At 39.0% G+C, this 16263-nt stretch overlaps 1 protein-coding gene across 5 annotated transcripts in view; it reads left to right on the top strand.

The window, feature by feature from the left end:
- LOC122830714 (vacuolar protein sorting-associated protein 13B-like) overlaps positions 1-16263 on the top strand; it is a 297339-nt gene that overhangs the window by 98630 nt on the left and 182446 nt on the right. For all 5 annotated transcript variants that reach the window (XM_044116313.1, XM_044116310.1, XM_044116311.1 and 2 more), the window contains 3 exons: positions 6200-6309; positions 7973-8105; positions 13216-13349. In XM_044116313.1, the coding sequence (XP_043972248.1) occupies positions 6200-6309; positions 7973-8105; positions 13216-13349 (377 nt within the window). The remainder of the gene's footprint in view (positions 1-6199; positions 6310-7972; positions 8106-13215; positions 13350-16263) is intronic.

Raw genomic sequence — 16263 nt, 5'->3', positions numbered from 1 at the left:
TGCTGTGGAATGCCATCACATTCTCCAACCAGCATTTGTCACAAGTCATTAAACGAAGGATGTATTAGTCACTCAGTCGTGAACATCACGCCCAATCTGATCCCACAATCTGATCCCTGTTGCAACAATACACAAATCCAGTCTGGTTGTTTTGTGAATATCGTTTACAACATGTTTATGTTTTACTGGAAATGCTGGCACCAACATTTTCTTTGATTGTGCTACATGACACAATAATTTGGTACCAATTAAATCAAATGAACGAATGATCTAAGGTGATATTGATATGCTCTGGTTGTTTCTTTTTGTTCATTTTAAATGCTTATTTTTCTGAACACTGGTGATATTTGAAGTGTATTTAAATTTGGACTGTATAACTGAATGCATAAATTTTATAGCTGTATAACTAACTGTGTAAATGTTCAAATGATGGGCTGATAGAAATATGCAACAGTTAAAAATATTATTTTAATTAGTGTCTGAAACGTAACAAAATGTGTTTATTTCAGACTGGTGATGTGTGACAGAAAAGCAAGAGTTTAATCTTATTGAACATTTTCATCCTTTTCAATGGCAATATGTTTATTTTTGGTAATGTTCCATTTCAACTGGAGTCAGAGGAAAGCTAAAAATTGCCCTCCTTCCTCACCCCTTGTAACAAATTGAGAGAACTTGGTTTGAACTGAAGAGAAAGCCTTCAGAGACAACTGAATGATAGTAGTGATAAGGTTTTTACAAGATGACTACGCACAACGATATGGGAAAGCAGAAGCACACGACTATTTATTTTAATGAGCTCAGAAGTGTCTCTTGTTCCCCTAAGATTACACTGGGGCTCATTGGAGTTCACCCAGTACAGTGATGCTGGTGATGGATATGGTAATGATACATTAATGCAATCAGGACCTAGACTGTTTTCCCTCTCATTAAGAAGGCAAGCTATCTTGCTGACAAATGACTGGGTCACCCTCGGCTGCGAGTTATTTCCTATTGATGTGGTTCTGACTGAGCAAGAATTTGTGTTTTGTGAAGGATTAGGAAAGGAACGACATACTGAAGGCTCCAAAATGAGAACTGGTTTAGTTCAGTTGGGGCACAAGCAGCCATGTTTTCTTGGGTTGGGTTTTCAACACCAGAAGAGATGATGTGGGTGTATGAAACTGTGCAGCCAACCAGATGCTGTCTGTCTATGGCTGAGGCTTCTTATGTGAACACAACTGTTCACTTAATTCTATGTGATACAATTCTTCAAAAATAAAACAAAAAATGCCTAATTTATGTGTTTAGATTAAATATTAATGGATTCTCTATAACGTAAAACATAAAATAAATCAGATTTACAAATCAACACTATCTGCACAATAATATGGAAATAAAACGAGATGAAGTAAAATTTAATTGCTCAATTATGTAAAGGCAGCATCATACAAGCACGGGATTAATTGGATGGACATGCAAAAGTTAATGATTTATTCAAAAAAGATTTTAAGTTTAGCGTTCACTCAGTATTATGCAAAAAATGTACAATAGACTATTGTTTTTTCTGGCTCATCAGTAGCTCCAGACTGTTTCTTTAGCTGCTCATGCATCTATTTGTGCTGTGGAGATGCAATAGAACTGTCCAAACTAACTTTACTAATGCTCGCCCATTCTTCCACTTCAGACTGACTCAGCTTTTGAGAACTTTGAATAACTTTTATAACCTTGCTCGTTACACCCTAACGGGGACAGTTTACCAGCCATGTTTGTTTTAAAGCCTGGCCAGACGAAGCAGTCCAATGGGTGAAATAGAATATGACCGATGTACAGTACAGACCAAATGTTTGGACACACTTTCTAATTGAATTCAATTACAAGGTGTGCCCAAACCTTTGGCCTGTACTGTACACATCACACACAGCAAACTGAGGTAGAACAGATGCAACTTTTGTTGACTTACTGTTATACTGTTAGAACATTAAATTATTTCAATTTGACTTTGAACGATTGAAGGATAGAAATTTGTTGTCAGCATGTGTCATAGCTGGTGAGTGAATGTTTTTATACGTTATTCTTGCATCTTCACATAGTCTAAGTATATGCGTTAACATTTTCCCTATTTCATATTTACTAAAGCTGAAATGTTAACGTTAATATAGTACTAGGAGTTTTTAGTGTGCACATTAGATGGTCTGTATGTAAAGTACATGGTTGGATGGATGGATGGATGTGCAGTGACTCTTAAAACTTGCACAACATAATTTTGTGATTTTTACCTTTGTGTTCATTCACACACAAATGAACACCAACTCATGGCATGAGTTATTGTAATCTCATGCCATGACCATATTACAAGTCATCCTGACTATAAAAACGTTTTGGTTTTTTTAAAGTTTAACTGCTTATGTTCTTTAACTGTGCCTAATCTCTATGTTTTTTCTCAAGATTGCTTCGCTCCTGTTGTTCTAACCTTCAGTGTGTAGCTCCAATTTTCTCATTTTCAAACATGTAAAAGTGCATGTAAGCCAATTAACACTGTTCACCTTCCCACCGCTCTACACACACGCATACTTACATTCCCAATACACGCCTGCATGCCGTATATAGTAGCATGTTGTCTAGTGTATTAAATAAATCCAGAATGAGAGCTGGCTTTCCGTAGACCTGGGTCTGTTTCCAGTCAGACTTGCCCGTGTCCTTCCTGAGCCCCTGGGCTCCTGTGGCGGTGTAGCCCTGAGCCTCTTGCTCGTCGCTCACTGAGGGGAAGAGAAGTGCCTGTTTGTGTGTGTTGGGTGTGTGTGTGTGTGTGTGTGTGTGTGTGTGTGTTTGGCTGCATGTTGTGTGACATCAGTGCCTGTGCAGTAATGTAGACACTGTCTTCTTAAAGATACATTTACACAAGCAAAATATATATTACTCCACACAGTGTTGCATGCCAACCACCCACACACAGCTGAGTCCCTTTTTAATGGTGTCAGCAGTTCCATTTTTTTTTTACGTCTTTTCTCTCTCTTTCTCTCTCTCTCTCTGTCTCTCTCTCTCACACACACACACAGACAATTACACTTTTAGCTACACCTACACACTCATAAGTAGAACACCTGTCGAGTAGCATAGCTTGCTCCAGGACACCTTCAAGTCATGAGCTCATCGGAAAAGCAATTAAAGGCGGTGTAGGCTGTGCACGCTGGCGTAATGTTTTGTTTTGCTACTTGGCTTAGAAATTAACCAAACCTGTCAGAAGTCATCTGGCTGACACGGGCTGGGCTATATTTATTTATTTTTTGTTGGAGAAGCTGGACGCACAGTCCCTGTGTTGCCTCACATCCAACAATGAAGCGATTCTGAGGGGGTGATTAGTTGGCTGGGACATAAATCCCTCCCCTCCCACCCTGCCTGGGGGGTGGTTCGAGAGCACCCCCTTAGGTTCCTTACCCATCTCTTACTGCGGAGGTCACGGCCTTCTAATTGAGAGGTCACAGCCTTTGTAACCCCAATCAGAAATGAGGGACTTGGTGTTGAACTTGTTCTGACCCAAGCACTCCTTGTCTCTTAAATTTCAGTGGTACAACACAACAAAGCAAATTTTTCATGTGGAAAGTTTACATTGTTAGGTTGTGATACTTGTACAAGTATATGAATTCAGAATGAAGGCAGAAATCTTTGTTGCGACTAGATTTCTGAGGCTGGACATAAACAGAGATAAGACTACTGGTGTGACCTATCTGTGTCGCCTGAGGCTATTAGCAGCCTGATGTCACTGAGCCGTAAAACAACACCAGCAGCCCCATGCTTTCTTTTACCTCTATTGGTATTTCACCACTGAAGGAAAAAAAACAACACCTTTGACATTAATAGGTCCACCATGGATAAGTCAATGCAAGCCTTTTCATATAGCAGTCAGTGGTTCTGTTCATATTTTCAAAGTGTAGGCCACTGTGGGGGTTTTTTTCAGGAATACTGAAGAAGTAAGAAAAACACCTTTGTTATTATTGTCATCACTTGTGTGTAATTTACCCACATGCCACCCGGTGAGCTTGGAGGAAAAAACAACAGTTAGCCTGCTGTCGAGGTCACCCTTTAAGCATGCTAGGCCCTTTGATGATGTTTCATGCTTCAAAGGATTTGTCACTTATGTCAACACAGTGATAAAGCCAGAAGAGAGTGTATGCAGTAGAGCCGTGGCCTTCAAAGCTCTAGAAGACAGGCGCATTACACAGTGAGGAAGGAAGGATGATCCTAGAAAGACAGCTTTTTTGGGGATGTGCTATAATCTGTCAACATGGCGAATTTATCAGCATGAGGTCCAGTATGGAAAGATAAGCAGTCAGACTGCCACTGTTTATCACAGAGATGCTATATATAAATTGGGATGTGCTTGGAAGACCAGTGTCCTGGACCGACATACGCGACGAGATTGGTAGACAGCCATCTGCTATAACTGAGTTTGAAAATTTATTGTCCTATGTGTCATTTCTGCTGATTGCGCTAAATGTGCTAAATTGCGCTTACTGCATCCCAAGGACCACAAGTTAGGATCATTCCATTAAACACATCTTCACTACTCAGGCTGTTCCCAGTCTTTTTGGGTCCCATGCTGCCCCGAAGTGATGATGAAACAGCTTGAAGTCAAACCCCAGCTCTGTAGCCGCAGCCAGAGCCTATTAAGCAGCCGCAATGTGGTGGAAAAGTTCAAGCCACAGTTCTAAGCTTATAATTCCATGTCAGGAAGAGAAAGTGAGTGATGGCTGTAGGATGATAAGTACTGGTGGAAGAATTAAGGATTTTTGGGAAGACTGATAAAAGGTATCTGATGTTGGATACAAGAACAGTTGATGTAAAACAGAGAGCGAGGGAGCATACTTGGATACATGTCTAGAAACAAAGATGTTTATTGATTCTGTTTGAATGCAACAATAAAGATATACATCTTTACCATAGTGTAAATGGTAAACTACCTCTCAGTTTAATTTGTTGTCAGTAAGAATAGTAAGTCTCTTTGTCCCAAAACAATTCTGTGCCAATAATATATCATCACTAAAGGGGTTAGGTGCAATATTACAGCACATTCTGAATCCTCAAGCTGTATTAAAAATGTAAATTAGATTTACACGCAAACATTGGCAGTGACAATTTTATAGGCTGTCATCATGCACATGAATCATTTTAAATGCACAGAAACCACACAGTTGCACACCTTCTGCTTTTCTGATACAGATGATTGCCTTGGTGTGCGCATAAATACACACGCAGACAAGTTCATAGGCCACTAATAACATGCTGTAAAAGCAGAGTAAATTAAAGAATTTTTATTTGCAATGTTCACAAAGAGTAATGGAGAGGAGAGCGAGCCAAGCTGGAGAGCTAGTGTAACAAAAACATGTATTTGGAAGTGCATGCGTGCTCTTAAGGAGGGTTTATTATTATGCACTGACTGGGCATTACAGACATTAAAATATTAGACTATGCAAGAGGCAGCCGGGCATTATTGGAGGTAAAAACGCGTACTTGCTCATTCCGACCCCATTCCAGACCCTGAGGCCTAAACAGAAGACTGGAGTTTAGTCCAAAGCTCTATTAAACTGCTGAAATTCTTTTCTAGAGCAGAAACATCCTCCTATCGTCATGCCGGGACATTCCACAGCAAGCCAAAGAGCCTACACTAATCCTGGCAGCATGGGAATCATTATTGATATGATCCTAATGCATTACCTCAGGGCCTGCTTATTGTTGGTCAAGAGTATTTTTTAAAAGTCAACCAAAACCCAGTGAAAGTCTTGAGTTTCATTGAAATTTATCAAAAGAAAATGTTATTCTTGGCTTAGTGGGGTTACGGCTTTGAACAGCACAATTGAAACAAACTGTGCTCCTTGCTGCACTCTGACAAACCTGCTTGATACCCAGCAGCAGGTCTGTGAAACACAGTATGGACTGCTCTGAAAAAGAAGTGCATTGACTATCTGGGTCACTTTCACTTTATTATCTTACATTGATTTCAGAGATCTCATCTGTCTTATCTCCCTCCTCATAATAATAGTTTCCCAACTTTCAATATGGGTACTTTACCATGGATTGTGATTAATCCCACATGCTTAGGCGTTGCTAGTGTAGCATTATCACACCTGAACTTTTTGATTTTTAACTATGCTTACAATTATCATTTTGATTTTTGCACTCATTTATGTTTCACTAACATTTTTTTCTATTTTTTGTTTTGCAGGTGCAGTCCTGCTGGTCAGTGTCCAGGGCATAGCTGTAAATGTGGACCCAATCATCTGCACATGGTTACTGTTTCAGCCTCACAGAGGGAGCAGCAGGAAACAGCAACAGGTACTGGATCTCATATCGTGTTCTCGGACAATATCTGTCAATTTATCTTTCTGGCCAGGTGTTCACTTACACAGCCGTTTTCTGGTGCTTATCAGGATTCTGATCACAGTCGTAGCAGACTAAAAATGGCTCTGAGCTCAGTTTTGTTTGCCGTCTGAACTTTTACCCCTGTGTCTTAGGACGAACACAGCCATCAAATAAGGGAGATTATTTACCTTAAAGTATTACATTATTTTACTTTTGTGCTGTTACTTGTCAGTTGCACAGTGAAATATGTATTCATGTGATTGTGTGAGTTGAACTAAAGCCAACTTGAAGGATAGGCATGCTGGTTGTGTGTTTCTAAGCAAAAGTGTGTGTTTGTTTAAAGCTGTGGACATCTGCCTGTCAGGGCCACTTTTCAAGGCCTGGCTAGTTACACAAGGCCTTCAGTTGAAGGACAGTGAAATGCATATGAAGGACAGTAGAGAGGAAACGGACATTTTTGGTACAAGATTCTAGGAAATCCTGAAGAAAAAAAACAAAAGCAAATCTTCTTGGGAGCAGGGGCATTTTTAGTGCACAGTGAAGTACATAAACAAAAGCTTTGGGCATGGAAGTGCCTTTTATATCACGTTCCGTGTTTTTCTGTGTGTTTATTTCGAGTTTCCTGTGTGTCTGAGTCTCTGTGTTGTCCTGTCTCCCCTTGATTAGTTCCCAGGAGTGTCTCACTCCCTGATTACCTCCTGTGTATTTAGTGCCACCTGTGTGTATGTGTTGTTGTCAGGTCCTCGTCTCATTTGGCGTCTGTTCTGCCGTGTGTCACTTTTGTCCATTCGTGCTTCCCGTTGCTACCTGTTGTGAGCATTAGCCTCCGCTCAGCAGTGCTGCCAGGTTTTTGGACTGTTCTGGATTATTGTCACGATTAAAACTCATCATCTTACATCTCATCTGGGTCTGCTGCAGTTCCCTCACCGCTTCCACCACCACACTTCATGACATTTTATTGTGCAACAAAAGGCCACAAATTTGAGCGAAAGTGAGAGATAATCACTAAAGAGTGGGATGTGATAAAAATTGAAGAGTTGGAAGCTGGGTATGTGAATGAGGAAAGGGGAAATGTAAGAAGTAGTTTGGGACAGGGAGGATAGAACATTATTTAGCAGGTGGGGTTGAATTAAATGTAAGCTTAAACCAGCATGAGCAGGAAATGAAAGAAATCAGATAAGGATAAGGATGGCTAGGGAAATGAACAATGAAGAGAAAAGAGAACTGGAATCTGAATTGGCATTTGCCTTGACTGTTTTCAATGCTCCCAGTCCCCCATGTGTTCACTTGAAGGAGTTAGCTTATATTATGTCATTCAGGAGGAATGAACAACGATTATGAGCCTTTAGGAGAAAGAAACTGAAGATTTTTATATTTTAATACATATAAATGCTGTAATGATATTATTTAATTAACTATGTATTATCGATGTGATCACCATTTAAATATTGACTATTTAAATCCTTTAAATACAACAAATAAATAAAGGAGGGGAAAAAAGCAATTCTAGTGCTAAACCTGCCTCTAAGAAACTCATGTTATATCATATCATCCCCAGAAATGCAGCAAAGCAGGAATATGTGTTCATAGTTTTATGACCCTATGGGTGCTCAGTCATGGTGGGATGTCTTTACAGAATCCAGGTCCAGTTCCTCCCGTCAAGAGGAGAGAAGACGAAGTGTCGGTGGGGAGTGCACCACTGGCCAAGCAGCCCTCCAATCAGGCCTCAGACTATGCTAGCAGCCCCATGAAGACCAAAACAGTGACAGGTAGGTCTACCAAAACCTATCCACATCATGGAACGTATCTGGGCAATTCGTTTATGAAATATGAAGGGCTTTTAATATAGTGTCTCCTCTGAAATTGCTAAATGGTGCATATCATAAAGGGGCTTTGAGATGCCTTAAATATCCAAGACATCTCCTTTTTGGCTACAAACGACTTAAACCCTTTTTACTATTTTTTTTTTAAATTGGATAATTACAGATTGTAAAACAAAAAAAAAGAAAAATTTAAAGTTTTGGATCCTAACCATTACCATTTTAGGTAGTTGACTGTGGCCCTGTTTTTTGGGCACAATATTTTGGAAGTGAGAAAGTCCCTCAGTTATTTTCTTTGCCATTTTCTTTTATGACACAACATGTTTGTATCCATCAGTACATGTTCAGTATCCTCTCTTTCTCATGCTTCCTGTCATTTTCCTTTGAACTTCAGAGCGTGGGATTTTGTCTTTAGTCCTACATTTAAAAAGAAACATTCACATTAATCACAGGTTTGTTAGACGGTTGCTTAGTAACATAATCACTGAAGTGTTAACACTTTTTGCTGTTGTTTTTTACAAGATACGCTGTGAGAAATGACTTTAAAAACAAGCAATTTTTTCCTCAGTTTGAGGTTGATTTCTGTCTGCCCGCACAATTAGACCACAAATTGATTCTCATAAAACTGGCCTCTAAGTATTTTCTTTATTTGTCCCTAATGAATGTTCTTATTGGCAGCAGCACAGTGTCTCTGATCAAGATCTGAGCTTCCCATTGTTCTTTAACATCTACCAGAGTAATGAGCTCACTGGTTTTTCTTTTCAGTCCTAAAATTAGCTGCTGGCTCTCCACGAGCATACTTCCATAGCTGTGAAATCTAGCTCCATACCTGGCTCTGCTCCTCAAAGTTTGGAAGGAGAATTGTTGTCTTTGTTGCCGCCTGCTTCTGGTCTGAATGATGAGATAAAATATAACTTTCCTGGTAACCAAGAAAACTAAAAAGAAAGGGGGAATAAATAAACAGTTACGTTGTTAACGTGTTCAGCTTTCTCTTCAAGAGGTAACCTCTGGTGTTTGTCGAGGCACTGCTTGTCTCGTACCGTCTGCTTTTGTAAGATGAATTACCAAACAGGGAACAATGTAAAGGCTGGAATGGATGTATTACAGAAAGACAAACGAATACGTTTTGAAGGAATAAACAGCAGAGAGAACCAAAGAAACAGAACTGATGAGAGGACGTCTGGCAGGGCTGTAAAGTCGTACATTACCATTAACCGAGCCCAAGTAGCTTGATGGAAGTCAGGCAGGTTTTTATTGGCTGCTGTGGGATTTTCAGAGGGGGATAATATTTTCATTCTGGGGTTATTTATGTAGTTTAATTTTTCTAGTAAAGTCAATAATTTATCAAGGTAATGATGGTTGGAGTTGGGAAAAGAAAACACAAAAACGAGGAATAATTGGATGGGAACCCCAAGCTGCCCCCGCAGAGTACTCCCCTCGTCACTAAAGGATGTATCATCTACTCACAGATGGACCCCTCCAGTACTCTCGCTCACTTCCAGGACAGACTGAAGGGTCTTTGGTGAAAAATGCATCCCTGTGAATCCCAGGTCGCCTTTCAAGAATGATAACAGTGTTAGGCTTTGTGGATGTTGCTTGGTTTCCGCGGTTTAAGTAAGAGGAGCAGAGAGGGAAATTGGGATTGAATTGGGGTTCATCCGATGGATGCCACGGATTACTATAAAGGCTCAGTGGTGTTAGTGAGAGATAATGACAGAGTGGAGGAGGAAAGTGGAAACTGGGTTTAGATGATTGCTCAAGTCGAAGACAGTGTGTGTTGTTGTGTTGAAATTCTTTGCATGTCATAAAACAGTTGGCAGATCTCTCCTCATGTCTCAGTGGCTTTTCTTTACAGAATACTTTGTACTTTGGCAGGAGACTATTTTTTTCTATTTTGCAGGAGCAATCACTTTATGCATATCATTGCTTAAAAATCCTTCCTCTGGAGCTACGTTGGGCTGGATGGGAACAACTTGTGGGGAAGAAACTCTGAAACTCCTCCTGGACAACTTTCTTTCTCTTCATTTCAGTTTACCTTTGCACAACACTGATTTTTCTTAGTATCTTCAAAAATGTGGAAACAAATTGAGTCATGTAAATGTAAATAAACACTAGCTTGCATCCGAATCCAAATCGAATGGGCAGCTAGGTTTAGATCTGCAACACTTCACCTTACTGTAAGGCATTTGTAACAGGGTACATACTAGACTAGAGTGATAATAGTCAGAATTGCAGATAATTGCAGAATCTAAAAATTCTGAAATTCTTAGACTAGTTTTTTATTTACTTACAGAAGCTCAAAGGAATAAAATTTTCTTTTACGGTTTTGATGATGTAATTAGATAATTAATATATTTTTCCTTCTGCTTACCCAGTCACATTGAGAATGAATACAGCATGACATGAAATGTACTCAAATATATATATTCTTTTTATCATTTCCTTAATTAATCTGCACTCAAGCTACTGTTTGTTGAAAACACAAATTTTGGTAATTCTTCTCTAGATTGTAAAAACCCTTTAAATAGTTTAGAGAAATAATTTGTCAAAAAAATCATATGGTTATGTCTGTTTTGGTCAGTAAACAGAACTGTAATATCACAGAACTGCAACAAATGTAATGTAAAAATGTCTGATATTCCAGGACAAATGAAAAGGCAAAAATACGAGATAGAGCAAATTAATAGATTTTAATCATCAAAGGAAACATGACTGATGCCTCTTAAAAAGAAAAAGAACCAGTTAAGTTTAAAAGCTTAACCCCAATATTAAAATCAGGACATTCAACCAAAAAAACACTCCTAAAAAACAAATGAGGTCATCATTACCAAACAGCGAAAACATCTATTAAACAAAGGTGCAGCAAACATTAAGTTCTCTTTGACAAAAAGGAGCAAAACAGTCACCCTTCTTCTACAGCATCCAAAACAAACTCCTTTCTTGTCTAATAAAACTTCCTTATTACTTCCTTATCATGACACCTCGCTCTGCAGCAGTCTGCTATTTAGCCCCTAATTTGATTCAGGTGCGTTGGATCAGGGCAACATTTAAAACATGCAGTGAGGTCTGACATTGGACACCATTGGCTCAAATGTGCTGCTTCACATGCTGACTAGCTGAAGTGGGGACAGCTGCACTCACCTGCACAGTCAGGCCACATGAGGGGGAGAGTGAGAAAAGAAACTGCATCAGACACAACCTGTGTCCAATGGGAAGTGATCAAGGACATTACGTCATTTTGCTCTGCTGAATTTTTTATTTTTTTTTTGAAGATTTAAAATAATGTTTAGTGCTTCATGATGCTTATAGCTCTTTTGTCCAGAGATGATGGGTATTAAACCCATGATATTGTGTTTTACCTAGAGATGGTCACCAAGACACAGACGCTGACACTGTTGCATATACAAACTCGTACACCTGGTTTTCCCCACCGTGGGTCAATAACAGCTTCTATTTATTTTGAGCTACGCAAGTGGGCACTACATTTTTTCTCAACTTTTCATGTTTGGGCAAAATTTTCTGAGCAGTCGCTTGCCACTGATTATTTTGTTACAGGAAAACAAAACAAACTAATTGTTAAAAACACATAAAATTGCTGGATAATTAATGGTTAAAGAAGGTAAATAAACAACTCTTTTTAAGAGTTGGACCACACCACCTGTAGGCAAATTCATACAGTCTCATAATCCCAAGTGTCAAATGAACCTGGATGCAGAATGTGAGAAAACGCTCAGTGATCATGACCTACTCCTTTGTGCCCATGTACGTACACGCACACAACACACCCACACGCACACACACACACACACACACACACACACACACACATATGTCTTTCTAACTTCACATTTCCCTATAAGGAACATTCAGTCCCCACAACATGACATTTGTTGGAAAAATTGTCTATCCAAAGTATCAAATACAAGGTCACACACATTATGCTCCATCCACTTACATTTTTAGTCACTAATAATTTGCACTCACACATCTGCTTAACACACATGCATAGTTATTCCACACGTTTTAGGTTGGTTTCCACAGCAACTACAAACTAGGTGAGCAAGCCATCTGATTTCCTATTTCCCTAGTAACAATTTGTTATTGCTTTGCGAACTTTCTTTGTGACATTTGGTAACTCTGTGTCAGAAAAGACGAAATGGTCCTGTGACATCAGTCCAGTTTCATGACAACTGTGGAATAAGTCTGCTGAGCAAGCAGAGCTTTAAATCATAGGATGTAGTTTAATGTGTCTTAAGAGATGCCTCCCCCTTTTTATTTATTTTTTTCTAAATCCTGACGTCCAGATGGCTTTAACATACTCAGACCATCCTGGTGGAGCAGGTTGGTTTTCTTTCTCACCTGGGTTTGTGCATCTCTTCTCCTCATTTGTGTTTCTTTCTCTTCATGTTTTCATCTCTAAAAAGAACTATTATTAAACCGTAAAGATGTGATTTGACCACAAGGTTAATGCGGGTAATTGAAAGCCGAATTGTACGTTTGTTGCCGTTTGACTTCTGTTGCCATGAGTGTCAGCACAGACAATCAGCCTGCGTCTGGACCACAGCTGGCACACGCAAGAACAAATCACGTCTCGTAACAGTAGGCGTGTAGGCGTGTGTGTGTACACGCACACACTTTATGTTAGTTCTCACAGTTCCCTCTCCCACTGTCGGAGACAAGAAACCTGAGTGCCAGCATTACATCATCTCAATGAAGTGTCGGTTAAACATCATATAACATGATACTGTACAGCAAATGAAAATAACAGGGAGTTTTAAAGAGGGTTAAGTAAAGGATAAATGCAGGACAGTACATTTCCTCATGTTAATAAATAAAATATTGATTTTGTTTAAGACTTTAACATGGTGCTACATTATTTCTGTGGTAAAGAGGTTACTCAAGCATTGGGCTGAATGTTTCAACAAATCTGACATCACTACTGGATGCATAAAGTTCCCAAACATGTTTTGGGGAAGTAGCATTTAAAAGACTACTGAATAAAACCTTGAATGTCAACTTCAGTTAGTGGTCATTATATTTATTTCCCCCTTTCTCACAGAATCACGTCCCATGTCCATCCCAATGAAGGTGATACCAGAGACTGCAGCGGAGGAGTCCTGGACGACTTCTGAGGAGCGAATGAAGGAACTCTTCAGTCATGCCTGGGATGCTGTAAAGCGACTTACTCTCCAGGTAATCTGGATGGTATCACAAGCCATTGGATTTAGTGTTCAAAAAGCTGCACTTTATACTTTTGTATTTGTACAGAGTCCCTGTCCATTCACTTCAGGGCTACATCTAATTTCCCACGATGCACTTGCACCTGTTCTCCTGTATCTACTATTTCCCCTGTTTGTTTGTACCTAATGATTGAAGTATTTTATTAAGAAGAGGAACACTCCTTCAAGAAGTCCCTCCTGATTCATGCCACCTAAGTGCCAACAGACTGCTAGGGCCAGGATATGGCAATCTTTATCTTTTATTCTGAGAGTATAGTTATCACAGTAGCTGAGTAAAGGTAAAATTCTACCAGAAGAATGTTTTAAAATCATGAGGAATAAGCTATTTAATGAGAAAAAATTATTCTTTCTGATATGTTAAAAATATTTCCTTATTTCTAAAACCGATGCCAAAGTATAACTTCACTAGATGCTCAACATTCATTTACGAGTTCTCATAAAATTACTGCGTCACTCTCTCAAAATTATAACTTTGTTCTGTCAATAATAACACTCCCCCCCTCATATTATGACTTTATTAATAATAGATTCTGTAGCGCTCTGACTCTGGTAAAATTATGACTTAATTCTTGTATTACAACTTTGTCATGCAACTTTATTCCTGTTAAATTCTTAAAAATATTAATATTGTCATAATTTCATTATGTAATAATATTATTGTTGTAATTTGAAAAACTAAAATATTGTTTTTTTTTGCCTATTTACTTTGCTTGTTGAGAAGAAATAACAATATCAAACCAAAATACATTGCTTCGTATCGCACTAAGCTGTACAACATTAGTGAACCGTGTAATGTGAGGGGAAATATTTCTAATTAGAAAATCTGATAAATCTTTTGCTGTTTTCATTCCCACTGGCAACAAGTAACAGTGATGCTAAATGTAAAATATCCAAGCATTTTGAACTTGTACAAACATGTACAAACACACAGCTTTGTAGCCTTTTTAGATCAGCACTCATGTCCATGTCTGCTTACCACGACCAGTGAGGTTGTCAGTCAAACTTGGATACGAGCATGGCTTGTTTGAATTGAAATTATACTCCAAAATTAGTTTTATTGACATGTTAGTGCATTGAAGTGTTAACAATAGTTTTACAAAAGCAACTCGACCTTCTATTTACCACCATTGCCTCCATTTTCCTTTGTCCTCGTCCGATGTGTGACCACTGCACCACAAGCTGGGAGTTGGCACAGAAGTAGAAGGAAACCAAACTTAATAACCGTACAGCTGGCTCCACAGGTCTGGTATAATCTGAAACATAAACAATTACTTCTATTTTAGTGCGGTGTAAACAGAATACATTTTGGCCCACGTTGCTACTGTGCCCATTTGACTGTGTGGCTCTTCCTCTCCATCTCTTTTAGAAGCTGTAGAAACAAAACAGCAGAAAGAAGCGGAGTCTGGTAGACACAAAGTATTTGTTATCTTAACTATGTAAATCTATTTAAGCAGAATAGCAAAATGTGATGGTGATTATGTAAACTGCAAAAAAAAAATATTTCTCATTTTAAAAGTGGGGTCAAGAGGTTTTGTCACGATGGCATAAACTCTGAATTAAGAATGTGCAGCATTTTACTTAGACATGGTTGAAATTTCAAAGGTTAATCTGGCAAATTACAGGTTGAAAATTGGTATGTTCTTGCTCTGGTTAGTTGGCTTTTGTGCCACACGTTCTTAAGTGTAGTCCAAGAAGGAATGTCTCTGTTTTCACTCCATTTCATGTAATCACATATAAGAAATAATGGGAAAGTCAATCTCTGCAATGAGAATCTCCCAAAGTAATAAAGCAAAAATATTGGTAAGTTCAGCACCAAAGTCTTTGGTCTGTCTGGTATGTCCTGGTTACTGCCAAATGCTCCCTTCATAAAATTTAATGTTAGAAAAATAATATAAAATGTTCTTTTTGTAACATTTGGAAGCTTGGAGGTAAGGAGGAATGAGTGATGTTTTTGAGGTATGCGTGCAACATGTGTCGAACAAACCACACAGCCGTACGTTCTGCTCATGATGGCTTTCACACATGCAGAGTACTTCACACATCTACTTCTACTCTGAGACCTAGTTTCAAAAAGTGTTGGTGTGAGACACTTGAATCAGGGGAGAAGTATAAGTGCAGACCTGGATTCGCAACTAAAATATTTTAGTTTCATTGAAATCACACGAGAAGTTAGTTAGAGATTTTCAAGATTTACATGTCCAGCTTTTTCTCTGACCAACAAAGAGATTGAAAGCTCAAAGGGAAAATCACAGAGCAACTTTCCTGTATTCTATTCAGCCTTCCTGTCTTTTAGAACATTGTTTCCCAATCCTGCCCTGCATGTTTTTGGTATTTCCTTGCTTCAGTCCAGCTGATTTCAATTGATGACTGATTAATAGGCATTTATTGAACTAGTGCTTCAGTGAACTAATAATGTCTCAGCCAGATCTAGAGAAACTCATCCATGCATTTATCTTCAGTCGCATTGATTATTGTAACGGCGTCTTCACAGGTCTGTCCAACAAATCAATCAAACAGCTGCAGCTGATCCAGAATGCTGCTGCTCGCGTTCTCACTAAAACCAGGAAGATAGAGCACATAACACCAGTTTTAAAGTCCCTCCACTGGCCCCCTTTAGCTCAAAGAATAGACTTTAAAATACTGTTGCTAGTTTATAAATCACTGAATGGTTTAGCACCACAATACATTAAAGATCTGCTTCTGTTGTATCAACCTTCCAGAACTCTCAGGTCTTCTGGTTCTGGTTCTGCTCTGCATCCCCAGAACCAGAACCAAACGAGGAGAAGCGGCATTTAGCATCTATGCTAAATGCCGCTTCCAGAACAAACTTCCAGAAAACTGTAAAACAGCTGAAACACTGACTTCCT

Source organism: Gambusia affinis, linkage group LG05 (assembly GCF_019740435.1).
Source record: "Gambusia affinis linkage group LG05, SWU_Gaff_1.0, whole genome shotgun sequence".
NCBI lineage: Eukaryota > Metazoa > Chordata > Actinopteri > Cyprinodontiformes > Poeciliidae > Gambusia > Gambusia affinis.
This window is presented reverse-complemented; position numbering and strand designations above follow the sequence as displayed.